This window comes from Penicillium psychrosexuale (assembly GCF_028828465.1).
Source record: "Penicillium psychrosexuale strain IBT 29551 chromosome Unknown utg000006l, whole genome shotgun sequence".
NCBI lineage: Eukaryota > Fungi > Ascomycota > Eurotiomycetes > Eurotiales > Aspergillaceae > Penicillium > Penicillium psychrosexuale.
In genome coordinates, this window is record NW_026643191.1 from 201,113 (window position 1) to 220,995 (window position 19,883).

The window sequence follows — 19,883 nt, forward strand, 5'->3', positions numbered from 1 at the left end:
AAGGCCATAGGATCTAAAATTGCACATGAAAATGGTGCAGCCTACGAATTTAATTACGACGCCTCAAATTGTTCTAGAAATTGCCGGCAAAGACTGTCATCATAACTGACCACGTCGCGTTTCGTAGTACAAAGCCGAATCCGGTCAGCCGCTGACCGTGCACCTTTTATCTTCTGCTCTCCAGTTTCTACCCCAACTTCTTGTTTTTTTTCTGCGGAGTTTAGGGGTCTTATCTTCTTTTCACACATCCATCATGCCGGGCTCATTGCATATGTCACGCCTCCGGAACTGGTTCCTCGCCTCTCCGCCTGCCGAGTACGCCATCACAAGCCTCAAGGAACTGCTGATCGGCGCGCTCCAACAGGGCCCTATCCCCCAGCATGTGGCCTTTGTCATGGATGGAAACAGGCGATTCGCCCGATCACATGGAATTGAGACAGTGGAGGGACATAATCTGGGATTTGAAGCTCTTGCAAGAGTGAGTGCTACATTTTGGCAGCTCGGCGTTACACGGCAGCACCCGTCTTGTGGCCGAATCTAACGACTGATAGATCCTCGAAGTCTGCTATAAGAGCGGAGTGAAGGTAGTCACGATCTATGCGTTCAGCATTGAAAACTTCAAACGCTCAAAATTCGAGGTGGATGCGCTCATGGAAATGGCCAAGGTGAAGCTGTCACAGATGGCTCAACACGGAGACCTGCTCGATCGATACGGAGCAAAGGTTCGCGTCCTCGGCCGTCTTGACATGCTCAAACCCGACGTCCTGGAGGCCGTCAACAAAGCCGTCGACATGACCAGCCGCAACGGAGACCGCGTCCTGAATATCTGCTTCCCCTATACCTCCCGCGACGAGATCGCCTCAGCTATCCGCGAGACGGTCGAGGATTATACCACGCCTATCCAACACGGTCACTCCACGGCTGCCGCTTCCCGGAATCCCTTCTCGGAATCCCATATCGCACATAATATCCGCGCCCAGACACACGGCTCGACAACACATGAATCACACAGTGATTCTGAGTCTACGTCGGGCTCTTCGGGGCAGGATGATGACGCATCGGTTCAACACGACCACCTCGACCGAGTCTACGGATCCATGTCTTCCTGTTCGTCCTCCACAACCCTCCACCTCGGAAATCAGCAAGATCCCAAGGGCGGCTCACTTGCGACTGGGGCAGATAGCCCGGTCTATATCTCCCCCGAAACCATTACACGTCAGACTTTGAACGACCACATGTTGACCAAGGGTACTCCACCCCTGGATATCCTGATCCGCACTTCGGGTGTCGAACGCCTGAGCGACTTTATGCTCTGGCAGACCCACGAGAACACGGAGATTGTGTTCCTCAATGTCATGTGGCCAGAGTTCGACCTGTGGCACTTCTTGCCCGTGATGCTCGGATGGCAAAGGCGAATTTCCAAGTCCCGGCAGGACCCCAATGCAGAGGGGAACTTTGCCGGTGAAGCAAAACAAAGTGATGAAGGACTAGACGCGATGCTGTGGCGTCAAGGGGGAAAGGTCAAAGATATTTAGTGATCTCTCTGTTTATATACCCTGTGTCTACTTGCTTTTGTTCAGCTTCAGCATCACTGGCGTCTTGCTTTTTGCGGAGTTTCTGTTGGGCACGCCTGACTTGGTATCAGCATATATCTATGCATCGCCGTACACTACATCGGTCTTCGGTAAATAAAATATCATTTACTTCCTAATCCTCGACTTCCTATACGCCAGATCCGTACATGGATGCCCACATTTGATGTATGAGCATAGGGGCTTGCTTCTGCGGCTTTTTTTCTTCCACGAATCATGGATTATCTTTCTTATCCATCTCTCCTCCTATTACTCTGTACTATAGATCATAATACAGGGATGTCCTTCTTAGTGAGAACATTTAGCCACAAGCAGCAGGCGGTAAAAACATTTTGATGTCCACCCCGCGCCGATACCGGTTCACGTGATGTTGAGTCACCGTATACCGGTCCCACAGAGAAGAACCTCCAGTTGAACCACCCGAACATCATCTATCATACCAATTAATTCAAAATGGTCAAGCAAATCGCCGGTTCCAAGGCCCTCCTTTTGGGTTCAGGCTTCGGTATGCCCCGCGCCTCTCTTCCAAATCCCCCAGACCTAAATGCGTGATGCTGCCCCGCATCGAACTTGTAGAGTCGGACATTTGCTAATCTCTGATTTCTCATAGTCACCAAGCCCACTGTTGATGTTCTCAGCAAGGCTGGCGTCGAGGTCACTGTCGGTACGTCCAATTGAATCTATACGAACACATATTGCATTGAACATCGCTGATAATGCGGTAACAGCCTGCCGTACCCTCGAGAGTGCCCAGGCCCTGGCCTCTGGCTTCAAGAACGCCAAGGCCATCTCCCTTGATGTCAACGACGATGCCGCTCTCGACGCTGCCCTGAACCAGGCCGATGTTGTGATTTCGCTTATCCCGTACACTTTCCACGCTACCGTCATCAAGTCTGCTATCCGCACTAAGGTAACTATTCTTTCAGAGGAGAGAAAGCGAGCACTGTACTAATTCGCTACAATAGACCAACGTGGTCACGACGTCCTATGTTTCCCCTGCGATGATGGAGTTGGATGAGCAGTGTCGCGAGGCTGGTATCACAGTCATGAACGAGATCGGTCTCGACCCTGGTCTCGATCACCTCTGTAAGTGTCTATGCCATGGATTCAAACAGACCGACGCTGATAAGGAATAGACGCTGTCAAGACCATTCACGAGGTCCACGCTGCCGGCGGCAAGGTTACCTCATTTGTCTCCTTCTGCGGAGGGTTCGTTCGACCAGTCCCATGTTGTATAGCGGATGTAGCTAACAAACAACAGCTTGCCCGCCCCCGAATGCTCCAACAACCCCTTGGGATACAAGGTTAGCAAAAGTCCCATTCCACCAATTTGATAAGTGACTGACGAATGGCTGTTTCAAGTTCTCCTGGTCTAGGTTAGCAACGGTCCAATGCTGAGTTTTTGCTTGAACAAATGACTAACTAGCTCAGCCGCGGTGTGCTTCTTGCCCTCCGTAACGCCGCCAAGATCTACAAAGGTACGTGCTTTATTCACTCTAACAGGAACCGAGTATTAATGCAGAATACAGATGGTGAGATCGTGTCCATCGACGGCCCCGATCTGATGGCTACCGCTAAGCCCTTCTTCATCTACCCCGGATTCGCCTTCGTCGGCTACCCTAACCGCGATTCTGTATGATATTTATGCATTCAAACGCTTTGGTTTCAGTCAACTAATCTTTCCAGACTCCCTTCCGCGAGCGCTACGGTATCCCCGAGGCCCAGACCGTTATCCGCGGTACCCTTCGCTACCAGGGCTTCCCCGAGATGATCAAGGTCCTTGTCGACATTGGTTTCCTCAGCGATGCGCCTAACAGCGTCTTCGATAAGGCCACTTCATGGAAGGAGGCCACCAAGGAGGTTCTCGGCGCTACTTCGTCCTCCGAGAAGGATCTGCAGTGGGCCATCGCATCCAAGACTAAGTTCCCTAACAACGACGAGCGCGATCGTCTCCTTTCCGGCCTGCGCTGGATTGGTCTCTTCTCCGATGAGCAGACTATCCCCCGCGGAAACGCCCTCGACACCCTCTGCGCTACCCTCGAGCAGAAGATGCAGTACGGTCCCGGCGAGCGTGACCTTGTTATGCTCCAGCACAAGTTCGAGATCGAGAACAAGGACGGCTCCAAGGAGACCCGTACCTCCACCCTGTGCGAGTACGGTACCGCCGAGACCTCCGCTATGGCCCGCACCGTTGGTATTCCTTGCGGTGTTGCTGTTAAGCAGGTTCTCGATGGTACTATCAGCAAGACCGTATGTTTATCCGTATCCCCTTTGCTCTCGAGATTCTCTATACTCACTTCATTATAGGGTGTTCTCGCTCCCGTGACTTGGGACATCTGTGCTCCTCTTATCAAGACCCTGAAGGAGGATTACGATATGGAGCTCATTGAACGCACTCTGTAAGGGTGTAGTCGGATCTTAATGAATATACTTCTAGTAAAAAATATAGGATTCACATAGACGATGAATGAATACCAAAGTGTGCATTGCTATTCTATATTCCACTCAACCATGGTATAGACCAGTTCAATATTCACTTGGACGTATATTCTCTTCAAGGCTACTCTGTAATCACCTAGTCATTGTGGTCACATGATCTGAGTCTTTAAGTCATTGTGAGCCATCTGATTGGATCCGAATGATCCAATTGCCACATTGGCACTCTTGCGTATCCGTACTTCGATGTATACAGCATCCTGATACTCCCGGAGACTACGGAATCATGCAATCCTTTCTGCATCACACTCGGCATTGACTTCTTGATAATCTACGTCTTTATCTTGCTTGGACACGTTATTGATATTTGAATATATTCAACTAACCACCTCATCTAATAGGTTACTTCACCCACGATATCCGCCCTCGTACGATAAAGGATTTCTATGACTTTATAACCCGAGACCCCCCTCCCTGCGATCCCAGAAAGCCTGGATATCTATGAGCGTGATTATGATGACCAATTTCACCTGGCATGTGAAATCAGAAAGAAGCATCAGCCAATGCTCATCACGGAATCTGTAAACCGTGAGCAGAACACAAGGACCTACTGGAACACTTCCACAAAGTAGGTCAGGAATACCAGATAATTGTGATAATTATCCGAAAAGATCCTACCGAAACAGAGTTAAGAGGTTGAACGAGAGTCTGTATCTGGTATGATACTAGATACAGTTAGCAAAGAGGAGAAAGAGGCTGGGCCTCTACTGGGTGGTTGTCGACTTGCCTTCTGATATAACCCACCTAATGGATATACTGAAAGAGGAGGTTATTGGTATACAGTGGGTATGAAGCGCAACAGGGCTTAAGCGAAGGCGGTCTAATTATGCCGAGTCATCCGAGGATGCTCTTACATATTGTATAGTTAAGAAGGCGTACTACACGTTAAAGAGGAAATGTGATTTTTAACCTGATTTGGGATTGATTTTTGATCTGATTATTGTTCGTAGTTAGTACAGTGCTGCGGAAAACAGAGCTTACACGGGCTTCTTTATCAGAAGCAGAACGCAGGGCTCCATCCATCTTGCTATCAGCTATGTTGGAAGGATGTCCTGGGTGTTTTTCAAAGGACACCCGACGGCAGGCTCGATTTGAAAGTCGGCCATCTTATAATTTCCGATATGCTCGAAGGCCCGAAGCTACCACAACGGCAAACAAAGAGCGGCAAATATAAGAGTAACCAGCACGCCATCTATCAAAGGAGCTCGAGCAGATCAAAACGTAAACTTATCTTCATTATCATAGACATAACACCATTTCTCTTATCATAGCATCATTGCCCAGGTGTGCCCCAGCAGGCCCCAACGTACAACCGCAAGCGGGGGCCACACGAGTGGAAAAGAAAGACACGAAGTGAAAAAGAAAGCAGAGCGAATAATCTAGCTGCTTGCGCTTTTTGCAATCTTTATCTGTGGCCAATTCACGGAGAGATAAAAAGAGGAAAGAAGTCTTTTCGGACGTATGCATTGTTTTTTGTGTGTCTTTCACGCCACCGGTAAGAGATGTATTCGATCAGAGAATACTGCCAAACCTACACCAAGGAAAAGAACGAGGATGATTAGTAACTGATTCCAGTATCGCGAGGGGTTTGACGGAGGTTGAGATCTGTAGACAGAGGCCAGATTGGCAAAGAAGTCCAGAAGAGAGGGATAATCCGAAAGAGATGAATGTGTAGACAAAACAAAGAAAGGGGGAGAAAGAAAAGGAGAAATGACATACCCAAAAGTCTGCTTAATGCTGCGAACATAGTACGTGTCCCAATTCTGCTTGGTGACATCCTCCTGGCCAACCGGAACACCAGACCAAGAAACACGCATCTGAGTAACACCATCGATATCATTCTGGTCGAAGTTGATCTCCTGCGAACTGAAGTGACCCTCGGGCCATTGAGCAAGACGCCACTTCTGGACAATCTGCTTGGGCTCGTTGAGCGTGACAAACTCGCCGGTCACGTTTCCGTCAAAGATGGCGAACTTGCCGCCAACATTGGCGCCATCGAACTGGCGCGGCACGCCGCGCGTGAACGCTGCGATGCGCTGCGGGTCCGTGAAGGTGGTGTAGAGCTCGGCGGCTGTGGTGCGGAACTCGTCCGAGGCCGACACGGTGGTTGTGTTGACGGCGACCTTACCGGTCTTGGAGGTGGTGGTCTTCGCGGCTGGGGTGTCGGCCTTGGTGTGCGGGTGGACGACGGCCTTGGGGAAGCCGCTGGATGGGTTCTCGCCCGGGGCGTGCTGGAGGTCCTTGCCGTGCTCGTTGATCAGGGCGGGGGTGAGGCCGGACAGGGCCTTGCGGATTTCGACAGTAAGCTTTGTGCGCACCAGGTCCTTTACGGGTTGCTTGGAGTTGGAGTCGGCGCGGTTTTCAATCTCGAACTGCAGACGGGGGTTTACATGGTTAGTATTACAGATCACCTTGGCGATTGGGGAATGGGTCAATTGAACATACGACGTACTCATCTTCCTCGGTGTCGTGGGCTACCTCGGGAATGTTGATGGTGCCGGTGACGTCCTCATCGTCCTTGGTCTTACCTATGGAAGCGTCTCAGCTGCCAGGTCCACAAAGAAAACAAGAAACCGAAATAAAATGAATTGATATTGGACTACAAACCTGAGTATTCTAGCGAGACCTTGACATCGAACAGAGTGATGACCTTGCCCTTGCGCTGGCTGACATCTACGTCGCCATCCATGGACACCAGCTTGTCTACTTTGGCTGACACGCCCCCTTCCTCGACACTGAGGCCGACAAGGTTCTTTTGCAGGAACTCCTTGGCCCAGCCAGAGGCATCCTTGTTGACCCAGTGCCAGTTGTTGGGGTTGTGAAGGACCATGATGAATGTTGACTAGGGGAATGAAAGAAAACTCTGATTTGGGGTTGGAAAGTGGATTGCTTCCTGTTTTTGAGAAAAAATAGTGCTAAAAGTTCTGTTGGAAATTCCTGTTAGCCATGATCTTTCGCAGTGGATGAAAGTTGCATGTGTAAGGAAAGGCCAATGTCAGGTCTCGGGGCGTATCCCGGACTTGTTAAGCGTTGTCCGCAAGTAGATGGAGAATCATCTCTCAGACTGGTGCCAGCTGAAGTCTCTTCATGTAAGGCCAATTGAGTGATCCCGAGGGGCAGGTTGAAACCCCACACCCCTCGTTGCACTCAAGGGTGAACGTAGTAAAAGCACAAGGTGAAACTTACAGTTGGTGTAATCAAGTCCAAAACATCAAGGACATCAAGGACTCTGAGGTGAAGTAAAAGAAAGAAGAGTCGAGGGGAAAGAGAGCTATTTGAAGGGCCGACGGAAGACTCTAGAAGGTGCACGTGACTGTGGATAACGCTAACGATTTCTCTATCGCCATTCTTCTTCGCTACCAGCTGTATTCTTTGGATTTCCATCTTTTTCCAGTTGAAATGAGCTAGAATATCATCAAAGTCTAGGGAGAATGACCTAAAACCACCTTGCTTTACGGTAAACGACGTTATATTTTCGTGTGTAGGCTGGTCATTTGAATATAAGTATCCACAGGTATCATACCACATGGCGCTCCTCTACGGATGGTTTGACTATGGTTTGCTTGCTTGCGATTTGCGATTTGCTTCTTTCCTTTTATGGTAGATTTTCTACTAGCTAAGCGAAAAATCGATGGTTTCATGTTTGCAGAAGTGGCCAGCTATATATAACCCATTTCAGCACCTGCTCTCTCTCTCTCTTTCTCTCTCCGTTTTAGTTATTCTAAACTGATACACTCTTTATGATCTAGCATGTCACACCTCGTACTCAGGCTAATCTACATCCCAAAGTATGATCGGGTTGCTGATCTCTGACAGGTCTATGACACCCATGGATATGTGCGTGTCATAGTAGTATGTGTCATACTATATCAATCCCTCTCCCCTCCCACAAAATATCACGCCTTGAAGATAGTAATTGAATGAATGCTCACTATGGCTCGACGTTCTTATATATCTTTTCGCAATATTTTGCGACTCCGCGATCCACCCAGGGTCGAACCGGTCGAACCCAAGAGGTCCAAGACACTCTGGAAGATCCCAGCAGAAATAGTGGAAATGATCTTCCAGCTTCTTTCCGATCTAGACCGAGCCTGCTTTGCACTGAGTTGTAAGAGGCTGCATGCCTGCTATGTCTCATATAACAAACAACGTGGAATATCTGTACTATCGAAATTGCCCAGGACGTTACTACTTCGTCGCCTTCAAAACGAACGCTGGGTATACTGTCATAGATGTCAAAACCTTCACCAGAACTCCAGATGGCGGTTTCTTAGCTGGAAATGTGATCCCGAGCCCGCTATATCCGAATGCAATGCTTGGTGCGATGTCCAACACGATGACAGAGTTGACATATGTCCATGCTCGAGTATCACATTCCACCAGAAGCAACATCCAATTGAGTACTTTCGATCTCAACAGGAGATTTTAGAAAAATCAGATTATCAGAAATTATCTGGGACATTTACACATCTATGCACTGTTGAGCATCCTCTGGCACGGGTGACTATCCTAACTACAGCTCGGTTGAACAAATTTACCAAGAATTTCCAGGTGGAAAATCAGTTGGTCTTCCAGACTTCTAAAGAAACAGCTTCGTCGGAGCTGTTCCAAAAGATCGGCTCTAGACCAAGCAGGTATGAAACCGGACTCTGGCTAAAGAACTTCTTCCATGATCAATCCAACTTCTTCATTGGGGATGAAAGCTCTAACTGGTATCAATGCCATGGCTGGAACATTGCAAAGGGCAAGCCATATAACTTCAAGATAACGCTACATAGAGACCTAGGGGGCGACAGGAGGCCTAGCAAAGGGTGGGAAGATAATTGTCACAACTAGCAGATGTCGTCTTCTAGATTGCTCTTTTTGCTAGCCAGCCTTGGTTTTTCAATTTGTATTAACTTCTTTATTTCGGTTTCATACTTCTTGTTATGTGTTTTTGCATAGAACATGTAGGTACTACAGTTAGTTCACTGCCAGCTATATATTCTTCAAGATATATCTTTTTTCCGGTTGAAATATGTATATTCAACTCTCACATCCCTGAAGGAGACCGAAAACTCAAGTGTCGCAGGCACTGCCTCGCGTCAATCTATAACGAACGAATGGGGATATCACGCTGCCAAGTACATGGCCAAAAAAAAAAAAAATCACAAAAGCCACTCTTCTATTCCTCCTATTCCTCCAATTGCTCCAATTCCTCCCAGCCATCTTCACTCATAAGCTGTTCCTTCACCCGTTCTCTCAATCCCTCGATCTGGCTCCCCAGCGCCTCAGTCCACTGACCCTCAACGGTAGCAACCTTATCCTTAAGATCCGTCGTCAGAGCCAGTTCTTCATCAGCACTCGTCTCCTGCATTTCTCTCCTCACATCCTCCTCCGTCTCCCCACGCTTAATCCGCTGCGCCTCCACCAGCTTCTGACTAGCCCGCATAACAGCAGACCGCACCTCATGCAACAGACACAGCAGATTCGTCTGCGACTCAATGAACTGGTAGCTCGATTTCTCCGCATGCGACAGCAACGTATACAGATACTGCAGCGGATGCTCATGGTAGCTCGGGTTTTCCTCGTATTCGTCTGCCGGGATCTGCACCCGGAAGCCGCACAGGTCCTCGGGCGCCTGCTGCACGAGAGCGAGGAGGGACGGGGCGATATCCCAGAATGCGGAGAGCTGCACCTCGACGCCGCGCATGACGTTCTGCTCGATGACGTCCAGGAAGGTCTCGAGCCGGGTTAGCGCCTCGGTTTCGTACTGGACGCGGCGGTCGAGTGCGTCCTGCGTGAAGAAGGCTTGCGTCTCCCGGAGCTTGTCTTCGTTTTTGGTCTGCTTGTAGGGGAGTAGCGCGACGGCTTTGTATTTGTCGTCGCGGTCGCTGATTAGGTCGAAGGACTCGCGGTGGAGCTGCTCGCGGGCTTCGAAGAGCCATTTTAGTTGCGTTAGTTTTTCGAGGAGCTCGGGCTTCTCGTCGCCTTCTTCCTGTGTTTGATCTGGTGTCCCGCTCTGTGCGTCGTCTGAGAGCATGCTGCTCAGCTGGTCGATGCAGGCTGTGGCTCTGTTGATTCTGTCGACGAGAATGGCGTGCATTGGCTTGAGTACTGTTTCTTGGTACGTGTCTAGCTGGCGTTTGACCATTATCCTTTCTCGCTCGTTTTCTTCGGCAATCATTGCTGCCTCGGCCTCGGCTGCTTCCGCAAAGGTGAGACTGCCTTCTTGGATCTGGCTTTGGATGTTCGACCTGAAGTGGCGATGGCCCTCGTCGACTTGTTGTTGGTGTTCTTGAAGCATTCGCTCCACGTCGGCCTTATATCGATGTCTGGTGGTTTTGATCTCCGCGAGATCAGTAATTGACCGGACGGTAGTCCGATGAGTAACCAAATCAGGATGGCTATTATTCACAGCAGGATGATGGCGGGGATAAGGCGGAGGTAGGGTGATCAACCGCGAGATATCTAAATTGCGGCTTTCTTGGCGATATCCAGTCTCGATGGAATTCCTGGGAGAATCTTCAGGCCAGCTGACTTTCTCAGGCGGATACTCATCAGAGCCATACTCCGTACTCGCATAGTTCATGCTCACATCTTTGGGCTGAGAAGGGGTCAACTCCTGGTCCCCTAGCATGGCCTCCCGAGGCAAGCCCATGTACTTCGATTCCCGCTTGGATCGTTGAACCCGTCTCTCACCCCCCTCGCCGCTGGAGCCGGTTGCCGACTCCCACCAGCGACTTGGTGCACGGCCTCGAGAGCTCTCCTCGTTGCTCATGTTAAGGCTGGCAATCGGCGACAGACAAGGCTGATAGTTGTTCCACCACGCAGACTCCGGTCGACCTGCTCGGTTTTGTGGGATATCGAGCTTTGGCTGGGGCTTGGGCTTGGGCTTCGGTGGTTGCTTCACCGGCAATTCGAAAAGATTGCGGCGCACATCCTCCACTTGAAAAGATTCCCAGACCTTGGAGTACCGCTGGCGCCGGATCTGAGATTCGGCGAGCATGTAGTCCGCAAATATTTTGAGTGCTTCAGTATCATCCTCGGCACTGGCTTCTTTATCAATAAAGGTCTTGTGCCTTTGAATCGCATCCTGTAGGAAAGCAGGATCTTGTCTAAGGATCGATTCCATCGACACCTGCGTCGTTTGCTGTCCCGGCGTCCGACGTGGCGATAGGGGTTTCATTATCGATACGGCATCATTAGGCATATGGAGAATGTGAGAGATTGGACGGTCTTCCGGTCCTCGGGATGCTGTACGGGAGCGTGAGCGTGGCCGGACCTCCTTCGCTGAATTGAGAGGGGGAGTCGGTAGTGCCTTTGGCGGTACCGCTTGGGTGGCTTCTTTGGGATATGCTGACGAGCCCAGTCCATTTGGATTTGGCGAAAATGGAGGCGTATGTGCAAATGCAGCCGAGGGACCAGCAGAGCTGGGTAGTTGTCTGGGAGTCGTGTAGGGTGATTGTTCTGTAACGACAGCGCTGGACGATGCTCGAGGCCGCGTGGCAATATGTTGTCCTTCTGGTTTAACGCTGCGGGTACTTCCAGGTGTTTGATTGTACTTGCCCGACGTCGGATGACGATCTTGACCTGGGCTATTGGTCTGGTCTGGTAGAATCAGGTTTGACGGTTTGATTTGCTCAAGAGCATCGGCCCAAGGATTGCCATTTGACGATACCGCACTTGGGGGTTCAAAGACCTGACTTTGCCGGTTACGTCGTTCAATTCGCCTTTCACGGATGCCCTTCGCACTCGGATCGCGGACTGCTGGGCTGCGGAAAAGACCGCCACTACCGGGAGTTCTTTGATTCGACGAATCGTGGGGATCTCCATCTGTCGGCTCTGGTGCCTTGGCCGCTTTTGCCGTGTCAACATATAAATTCTCGGTTGGTCGACTGTTCAAATATCCCTCGTCTATCCAGTCAGCTGGTGTAGGCGGGATGCTTCCCAGTCCTGTTCCTAGCACGGGAGGTCCTCTTCTCGTCGTCCTGTTCGAGCTCTGGGGCGTTCTCAGAGATGATTCCGATGAGCCACTCACGCTGACAGACCTCGCAGCGGGAGGAGGCCCTGGAGGTGGCGGCGGAAGTGGCATCCCGGGCTCCCATGTACTATTTGACGGCGATCGGTTTCGCGACTGACTCGTTGCCCTTGATGATCCCGCACTGCTTACCACAGCCCCAGCAGATGCGGCTCTTCGGGATCCAGGGGCACGCGACGGTGTCTCAAAGTGAGCAGGTGTTAGAGGCATATGCTCGTTAAAGCCAGGTGACGGTTGGCCCTGGTCATACTGTGCGAGCCGAGGCCTAAGACTAGCTGCAGCATTATATTGCGTTTGGTCATTATAGGGCATGCCATGGTACTCCACTCGACCTTGAGAAACAGATCTACTCGCTGGATGTCCCTGCAGGGGAGGTGGGGGAGGTAGCGACTGGCGCTGAGACCCCAAGTCAGACGGGTAAGCCATAGATAGTGGCCGTGGCCGATTTGAGCGTCTTTGATACTGGGCAGGCATATCAAAGCCACCCGCCCTGTTGTCCGGTGGAGAAGGCGTTCCGGCAAAGTTAGAATTTGGCTGCCCAGAAAAGTCCGGGGACGTTCGATTTTGGTTGCTGGGAGGTGAGTATGGCGGAGGAGGTGAAGACAACGGCACATCTACCAAAGGATCAATATCAATTCAAGCAGGTCATGGGATACCACTGGTCTGCAGAGACATGACGAGACTCACCCGGATTATTTCGTTGCGGCGTCACACGATGCATAGCGCCTGGCTGAAGATACGGGGCCTGCGACTGGGGCCTGCCCGGAGGCCCCCAGTCCTGAGGATTATAAGGAACATTGTATGCGTTCCTAGACGCCATGGAAGACAATGAAACCGATCTGCCGTTAACAGGCGACGGAACAGCAGGCGATAGACTGTGCGTGAATGGGCTCGAAAGCGAGGTTGACGATGAAGGCGTCGGTGTTAGTCCTAGACCCTGGTATTGAGGGCCGCTCAGTGCTGTTGTCAACAATGGCGGCTGTACAGCATGCTCTCGGCGAGGTGACGGCTGATTGCTAGGACCCGCAGCTGTCGATGACCAGCCGGGGTAATGGTTGCTCAGCGGCTGCTCGACACCTGCATGATTTGGACCCAGCCAGCTAGAGAGGGAGGATCAGTATATAGAAATGCCCGAGAATAAGACGGGTCGCACCTATTCATATTGGACTGTGCATCCATTTAGGAGGCCCGTTCCGAAGCCATGACCGCCTGGAATGAAAGAGGATAAGCCAACAAAACAGAGAAAAAGCTATTAGCTTGAAACAGGCGAGACGCTAAATTTTTCTATTCTTTGCAACTGCGGAGAGCAAGGTTAGGGAAACGATAGCCTAGCCTATACGGAGGCGTGCTCCGTACGGGCAGAGTCTGATGGACCATACGATGTACGGGAAACGAGATCTAAATTTGGAACGGAAGAAAGAAGAACTCGATCGAGAACAAATGAGCGCAGGAGGAAGCGGGGGATTGTTATGCACCTGAGGGCATTCTCATCACATTCGCGGCCCAAGCTCAGCGCTTATCGTTCTCCATGAGAGGCCCAACGACGGTGTCCCCGCAATAAGACAACAAAAAGGGCAGGGAATATCTAAAAAAAGATCATAGTTTCATACATTTTAAGTAGGGATCAGAGGTTTCTTGAATTCTTATTGGTATTTTCCATTAAACTCCCAACTAATGCAGCCTTCCATAAAGGAAGACCAGGATATTATCATCTGCCATGTGCCGAGGCACCAGGGGACTGCTCCGATATCTTCAAACTGTTCTGAAAATCGATATTAGTGTCAAGACTAACAAGCGATGGCAAGAAACATAATGTGTTTGGACAAATTTCAGATAAAGCCTTGTCACAGGCGATGGTCGTCAATGTTAAATCCTTACGTTGACCGTCGTGATAAATTGAAGTGAATCATCATAAAAGGATGAGGGAAGAAAGAGAAAGAAAAGAGGTCAAAACTTACAGAAAGAAGGCAAAGCAGACCGCCATTGGCGTCTGCAATTATTAGTTCACTGAATTGTTTCTGTTCGAGATCCATCAGCGTCGAGTACTGAATGGACATTGCAGCAATGTTGAGACATCGTGAATTGATCAGGCATGACAGTTTCTCGTCTTCGCCAGCAAGCTGACTAGGACATATGCTTGTCTTTTATGTCGTTTCATCATGTAAAGTCGGGAAGGGAAGGAGACAAGGTGTACATACACCCACGGTCAAGACAAGACAAGAGAGCTCTTGGTAGTTCAAGGAGAATATCTGTCTTCAAAGAATCATTAGCACTAGCCAAGGAAATTTGATGAGTGAAATTTTGTGTAGGAATGAATGTCAGAAAGGCATGAATGGTTATTAAAAAGATTGTGTCAGCATCGAAAACTCGAATCAGACTCGTCATCTAAAGGGTATCATCATAGAAGGTAGGGCAGCAATAACAACAAGACTCAGTCGCATACCTTCTACAGTTACAGTTGGATCTCAATCGGGCACAATCAAAAAGGCTTCTATTCAAAGGGTTAGTGACTGTGTCACGCAACCGTCTCACGAGTCGATGAATATATGGTATGTCTCAGTGGGCGAGGTTTTCTAGGCCTGCCGCAAAAAGGCGTCTCCAATCATGACCGGACATTTTTTTAAACGCCGTCGGAGCCCAGTGCCGTTTCATCTTCGGACAGAGAGTCGTGTAGGGAAGGTGCTTTTGTCTTACCATTTGAGCCAGTAGCGCAGTAACCTATAGGTCTTCGGAACATTAGCTTATGGTCTGAAAAGAATTTTCATGCAAATGTTGAAACAAGGTAGAGATCAGAAATAGCCATTTGTATCATCACCGACCCGAAGGTCTGAGACGGTAATTTCCAGCGTATTTTCATACACATCGCGTTCATCATGATAGAGGGTAAAGGTAGGGTAAAGAGAGCAAGGTAACTCACCATCTGCGCTTGTTGTGGGAGTGGTATCTGCAACCGATAAGATGTATTTACTATCATTTCTGGAAAGGCAAGTTAGCTCAGTCCAACTCAAGGTTTGTGTGATAGTTCAAAGCAATGATGTGAGATCAGCCTGACGTGCAATAACATAAGTTTCATTCCCCGGAGGGTCAAAGACTCTAGTTTGTATTTGGTTAAAGGTATCATCATGTTGGGAGGTGCATAGATGTGTTGGGAATGAAGAGGACAAAATCTTACCATCGTTGCAGATCCTGTCGGGCGGCTATTGGTTAGTGGGAAACACATTGTGTCAAGTATTATGGTTGGCTCAATGCCAGATATCAATCGACCTCAGTCTCCGTGTGCATTGGAAGCATTAACCATGCTGGAGATGAGGGTAGGATGATGAAGGAGAAAAGAGTGAAAACAGAAATTTGTACTTTTTTCAAGCTCTGACGGCGCGGAATCACCTTCAGCCGGACCTAGCCTATATTGGGACTAGCCTTGACATAGGCGAGTTCTGCTTATGTCAACCCAACGGCCCGGCCTGCCGACTTGGGAATAATATGGAGACTGCTACAACATACAATATACAACACATGGAGGAAAAGCCAAAATCTAATGAACAAATTATCACAATCTATTGTTTTACAGCTGCCAGCATAATACCCATCTATGCATGAGAGCGCTTCTTTTCGCGGGCCCAGAACTGATATAGAACAGCCAGCATAGCTAGCATGCACACATCAAGGGCAATAGTCCAGTTATATCCAATAAGGTACCTTGGAGCATCAACAGTCTTCCATACGCTAGACAAGAAAAAAGATTAGTATAAAGTTCAGGATCAGCAGATTGCACCGACACTCACAAGAGCGGAATCCAAGCCCCAAAGGTATTACCAATGGTGTTCATAGCACTGATGACAATAGCACGCTCCTCAGCACTGTGGGCACAGATCTCATTTGCCCAGGCATAGATAATAGCTGCGATACCATCCGCCGTGCCAGACAGGAAGAACGCAAAGAACTTCAGTCCAATAGGGACATTCCAGATCGCTAGCACAATGCAAGCAAAGATATTCAGCAAAGCAGTGGCAGCAATCAAGCTAGCCTTCGCATCGTACACATCAGAGAGAACACCACAGATCACAGATGCCACAATAGTGACCGCCGGCGAGACTGTCGTGATCGTGTTGATGCTCTCGACCGAGTATCCCTCATCCTTAAGCCAGATCGGCAAGCCGCTGTTCGATGATACACCGTCGGCCTGCGAGAAGAAGAATGCAAACCCAACTAGAACCCACAACCGCCAACCTTTCAGGATCTGGAGAACCCTCGACTTGGTGAAGGGTTGGCGGGCTTCGCGGTTCTCGGATGCCATGCGCTCTTGCGCGAGGCGGACTTCGTCGGCGCTGAGGAAGCGCGAGTTGCATTTGTCTGGTGTGCTGGGGAGGAGGCATAGGCCTAGGAACGCGATAGGAATTGTGCATGCAAAGCCTGATATCATTAGTCTGTGTTTCTTTTGTTCCTTCCTTTGTGGGACACTTGGTATACACTCACAAATAATGTACAGCCATCTCCACCCTTCAATCCCGTACCGACCGTCAAGCCTGGCATAAGCTCCCGCTTGAATGTATCCCGAACTCATGCTGCCGACTTGAGAAGCAATGAAGAAGATCGCGCCTCGACGAGACAATTCTGAGCGCTTATACCAACTACCCAGGTACCATTGCACGGCAGGGAAGAAGAAGCCCCCGAGGGCACCAACGAAGAAGCGGAGAGCGTAGAGCTGGGTGACATTGCTAGCCTTGTACTGTGCCAGGGTGAAGACACCCCAGAATAGATCGGCGACAGGCAGGAAATAGTTCACAGGACAGCGTGTCATCTATGAAGGACAGTCAGTAAATCATTGTCTCCATGGGGTAGATTGTAAGTGACAACGAACCAACAGAGTCAAAGGAATCTGCATCGTGATGAACCCAACCCTATACCAAGTCAACATCGAACCTCAAATTCCACTCCCCACCATCACCAACCCAACGAATAGACATACATGTAGACCGTCTGTAGATAATTCAATTGGTTCCCATAGAGCTTCAAATCCTCCTTCATGCCAGACACATAGGCTGTACTCGTAGCCGAGGAATCCAAGACCTTAGCCCAGTACGCCAGGAAGACGAAGACGATGATCAATCCATCGAGCTTGAGGATCAGCCGCCGCTCGGCAGGGGTATCCGTCGGCGCAAACCATTCATACCATTTCTGGCGTGCGGGTTCAGAGCCGGACGGATGCTCTGTTTTCGTGGGGTTTTCCTCGGCTCCCATTGTCCGCGGGACTTTCTCGATAGGTAGAGAAGACATAGTCGAGTATCTACCTCTAGGGCTATGTATATCTTTATGACAACACCGCTAGCCTCTGGGGTATGGGGATACGATACCGCCGATCAGATATCTGGAATCGCTTCATTTTTTTTCCCTTGGGGGCTTTGAGCTGTTATAGGGCTGAATCAGAGCACGCCATCGGCCGCTAGAATGAGGAGTCAATCAAATTCGCCGGTAAATTTTGACGCTATCGCCAGAAATTGCATCAAGCAATGCCAAGCTCCGTTCTGATTCGTTGGGGCCTTGGGGTTTGACCCGGGGAAAATCCATGGATAAGTGTTGAGATGGTCAAGTTTCGAACTTGAAGAAGGCCGGTATTGCTGCGGCCTGAGCTGTTGTGAAATTAGTCAAGGATACTCGTAGATGTCAAATCGAGTAAGCGTGTTAGCTAGCGTTGGAGCTATGCAGGTGTAGATGCTTTGTGGGACCAGATCTGGTGGCGTACCCATCTCTGCACGGAGATACTCCGTTGATAGCACAAGAGAATAATATGATTTAAGATTTTATTTTATTTTTAATCCCAACTTGTGCAGGTATAACTATCGTAAAGCGCTGAAAAGAACAAGACTGCAACGAGGCAGAGGTCGGGAAACCAAAATGTAAAATCCGACCAAAATCATCATGTCCAAGAATGAGGTAGGAATAAATAGTGTTAAGAGGGAATATGCAGGGGGAAACCAGCATCCTGAAAGAATGAAAGAACGTCTCAGCGAGACGCTTATTTCTTGTACTTGTTGTACGTATCAATGACCTTCTGGACCTCATTCTTGGAGCCAAGGAAGACACCACTCTTATCGTGGATAGTCTCAGGAACAACCTCCATCAACCGCTCCATGCGCGAGTTGACAGCAAGGCCGCCTGCATTCTCGAAGACCATAGCCATGGGCGCACACTCGTACAGGATACGAAGCTTGCCCTTGGGGCTCTTCGAGTCAGCCGGGTAGGCGAAGATACCGCCGTACAGCAAAGTGCGGTAAGCATCGGCGACCATGCTACCAATGTAACGGGCGCTGTAAGGCTTGCCACCGTCTTCGGGATACTTGAGGCTGTGGAAGTAGGCGTTGCACCACTCGTCCCAGTACTTGCTGTTGCCCTCGTTGACAGAGTAGATGGAGCGCGACTCGGGCAGTCTCATGTTGGGGTGGGTGAGGATGAACTCGCCGAGCGAGTTCTCGAGCGTGAAGCCGTTGACACCGCCACCGCGCATCGTAATCACCAGCTGCGCTGAGGCGCCGTACATGGTAAAGCCGGACGCCACCAGGCTAGTACCCGGGTGGAGCAGGTCCTCTGGGCCGACGGTCTTGTTGGGACCCAGGAGCTCGTCGGGAAGCTGGAAGACACCAAAGATGGTGCCGACAGACACACCGGCGTCCAAGTTGGAGGAACCGTCGATGGGGTCGCAGACAACGGCGTAGCGAGCATCGGGGTGCTCGTCGAACCTGATCACTTCCTCTTCTTCTTCTGAGACGATAATGCGGCACTTGCCGGAGCCACGCATGGCAGAGATGAAGATGTCATTGCCGATCACGTCCAGCTTCTTCTGGTCATCACCGGTTATGTTCGAGGAACCAGCGAGTCCGGTAAGGTTGATCAAGGAAGCACGACGAATGTAGTAGGCAATTGACTTGAAGGAGAATTGAAGGGCATGGCACAGGAGTGTGAAATCTCCAGAGGCTTCTGGGTGCTTGATCTGTTCTTCTGTGAAGAATCGAGAAAGTGTGACAATATCAGTGTTGATGTTCTCCGCTCCAACGGGTGCTGAAGCCATTTTGGGGTATTGTTAGGAGGATATAGGATATAAAGATTAAAAAGCGTAGCAATTGGGTTTCAGGTGAAGAGTAGCTTAAGTAGCAGGAGTGTGGCAATCTTGAAACAAGGCAGACAAGGTAGGAGAAGCAGTTTAACGTCAGTGAGCGGGGGGGGAATTAAACCGGGTAGAAGTATGGGGAGTGACCTCAGTCCCGTTTTCGTCATTTGCCCCGCGTGACCTGCCCGGGCCCTCGTCCTTCGCCCCTCGCCCGGTTTTCCCCCTCCCTCGCCGGGAACGCCCGTCTCTTAAGTATGAAGCTTCCTATCAAAAATCACTATTTTTGGTGATTGCTGCACGAATTGGACCTTGTAGCGATAAACCCCTATTCCCTCCCAAATTAGCTTCACGCCCATACAAATATGTCCAAGCTAATCTGAGATGTGCTGCCCAATGATCTAGATCCTCCCGGTCTGTCCCTTGGCCGACTCGGCCTCGGGATCAGCAGCGGAAGAAGAAATCCCTATACCCCACCCACAGTCATGCGCACGTGAAAAGATCCTGAGATTTAGGTAATGCCATTGTTGTGCCCAATTAAAGGGGGATATCTACGCTATGGTGATAGTTCAGTGTGGATATATGTGGGATAGATCGGTACAATATAGATAATGTATAATTCTAGACCCTTTACAATACAAAAAAAGAAACACGGAGTGAGATAATCCCGTGTTGT

The 19,883-nt window shown here is 49.8% G+C and overlaps 6 protein-coding genes across 6 annotated transcripts; 2 read left to right on the forward strand and 4 right to left on the reverse strand.

Annotated features, from left to right (window-relative positions):
• Positions 1–253: 253 nt before the first annotated feature.
• On the forward strand, positions 254–1,535 carry N7518_009920 (undecaprenyl diphosphate synthase family protein; the record flags this gene model as incomplete). The annotated part of the gene is made up of 2 exons (XM_057190846.1): positions 254–478; positions 552–1,535. The coding sequence occupies 2 exons, from the start codon at positions 254–256 to the stop codon at positions 1,533–1,535; spliced, it is 1,209 nt and encodes a 402-aa protein (XP_057036982.1).
• A 510-nt stretch (positions 1,536–2,045) lies between these two features.
• lys9 (saccharopine dehydrogenase (NADP+, L-glutamate-forming)) lies at positions 2,046–3,995 on the forward strand (the record flags this gene model as incomplete). Its single annotated transcript, XM_057190847.1, has 11 exons — positions 2,046–2,097; positions 2,203–2,256; positions 2,321–2,502; positions 2,558–2,678; positions 2,729–2,801; positions 2,854–2,896; positions 2,955–2,968; positions 3,024–3,070; positions 3,122–3,225; positions 3,279–3,842; positions 3,900–3,995. 11 exons carry the CDS (start codon positions 2,046–2,048, stop codon positions 3,993–3,995), a joined length of 1,350 nt encoding a protein of 449 aa, XP_057036983.1.
• Positions 3,996–5,572: 1,577 nt separating this feature from the next.
• Positions 5,573–6,918, reverse strand: N7518_009922 (AHA1 family protein; the record flags this gene model as incomplete). Its single annotated transcript, XM_057190848.1, has 3 exons — positions 5,573–6,460; positions 6,534–6,616; positions 6,696–6,918. 3 exons carry the CDS (start codon positions 6,916–6,918, stop codon positions 5,573–5,575), a joined length of 1,194 nt encoding a protein of 397 aa, XP_057036984.1.
• A 2,343-nt stretch (positions 6,919–9,261) lies between these two features.
• Positions 9,262–13,287, reverse strand: N7518_009923 (uncharacterized protein; the record flags this gene model as incomplete). The annotated part of the gene is made up of 3 exons (XM_057190849.1): positions 9,262–12,722; positions 12,796–13,208; positions 13,262–13,287. The coding sequence occupies 3 exons, from the start codon at positions 13,285–13,287 to the stop codon at positions 9,262–9,264; spliced, it is 3,900 nt and encodes a 1,299-aa protein (XP_057036985.1).
• A 2,392-nt stretch (positions 13,288–15,679) lies between these two features.
• On the reverse strand, positions 15,680–17,382 carry N7518_009924 (uncharacterized protein; the record flags this gene model as incomplete). Its single annotated transcript, XM_057190850.1, has 5 exons — positions 15,680–15,831; positions 15,891–16,518; positions 16,582–16,906; positions 16,967–17,006; positions 17,075–17,382. The coding sequence occupies 5 exons, from the start codon at positions 17,380–17,382 to the stop codon at positions 15,696–15,698; spliced, it is 1,437 nt and encodes a 478-aa protein (XP_057036986.1). The 3' UTR covers positions 15,680–15,695.
• Positions 17,383–18,121: 739 nt separating this feature from the next.
• Positions 18,122–19,171, reverse strand: fbp1 (fructose 1,6-bisphosphate 1-phosphatase; the record flags this gene model as incomplete). The annotated part of the gene is made up of 1 exon (XM_057190851.1): positions 18,122–19,171. One exon carries the CDS (start codon positions 19,169–19,171, stop codon positions 18,122–18,124), a length of 1,050 nt encoding a protein of 349 aa, XP_057036987.1.
• Positions 19,172–19,883: the final 712 nt, after the last annotated feature.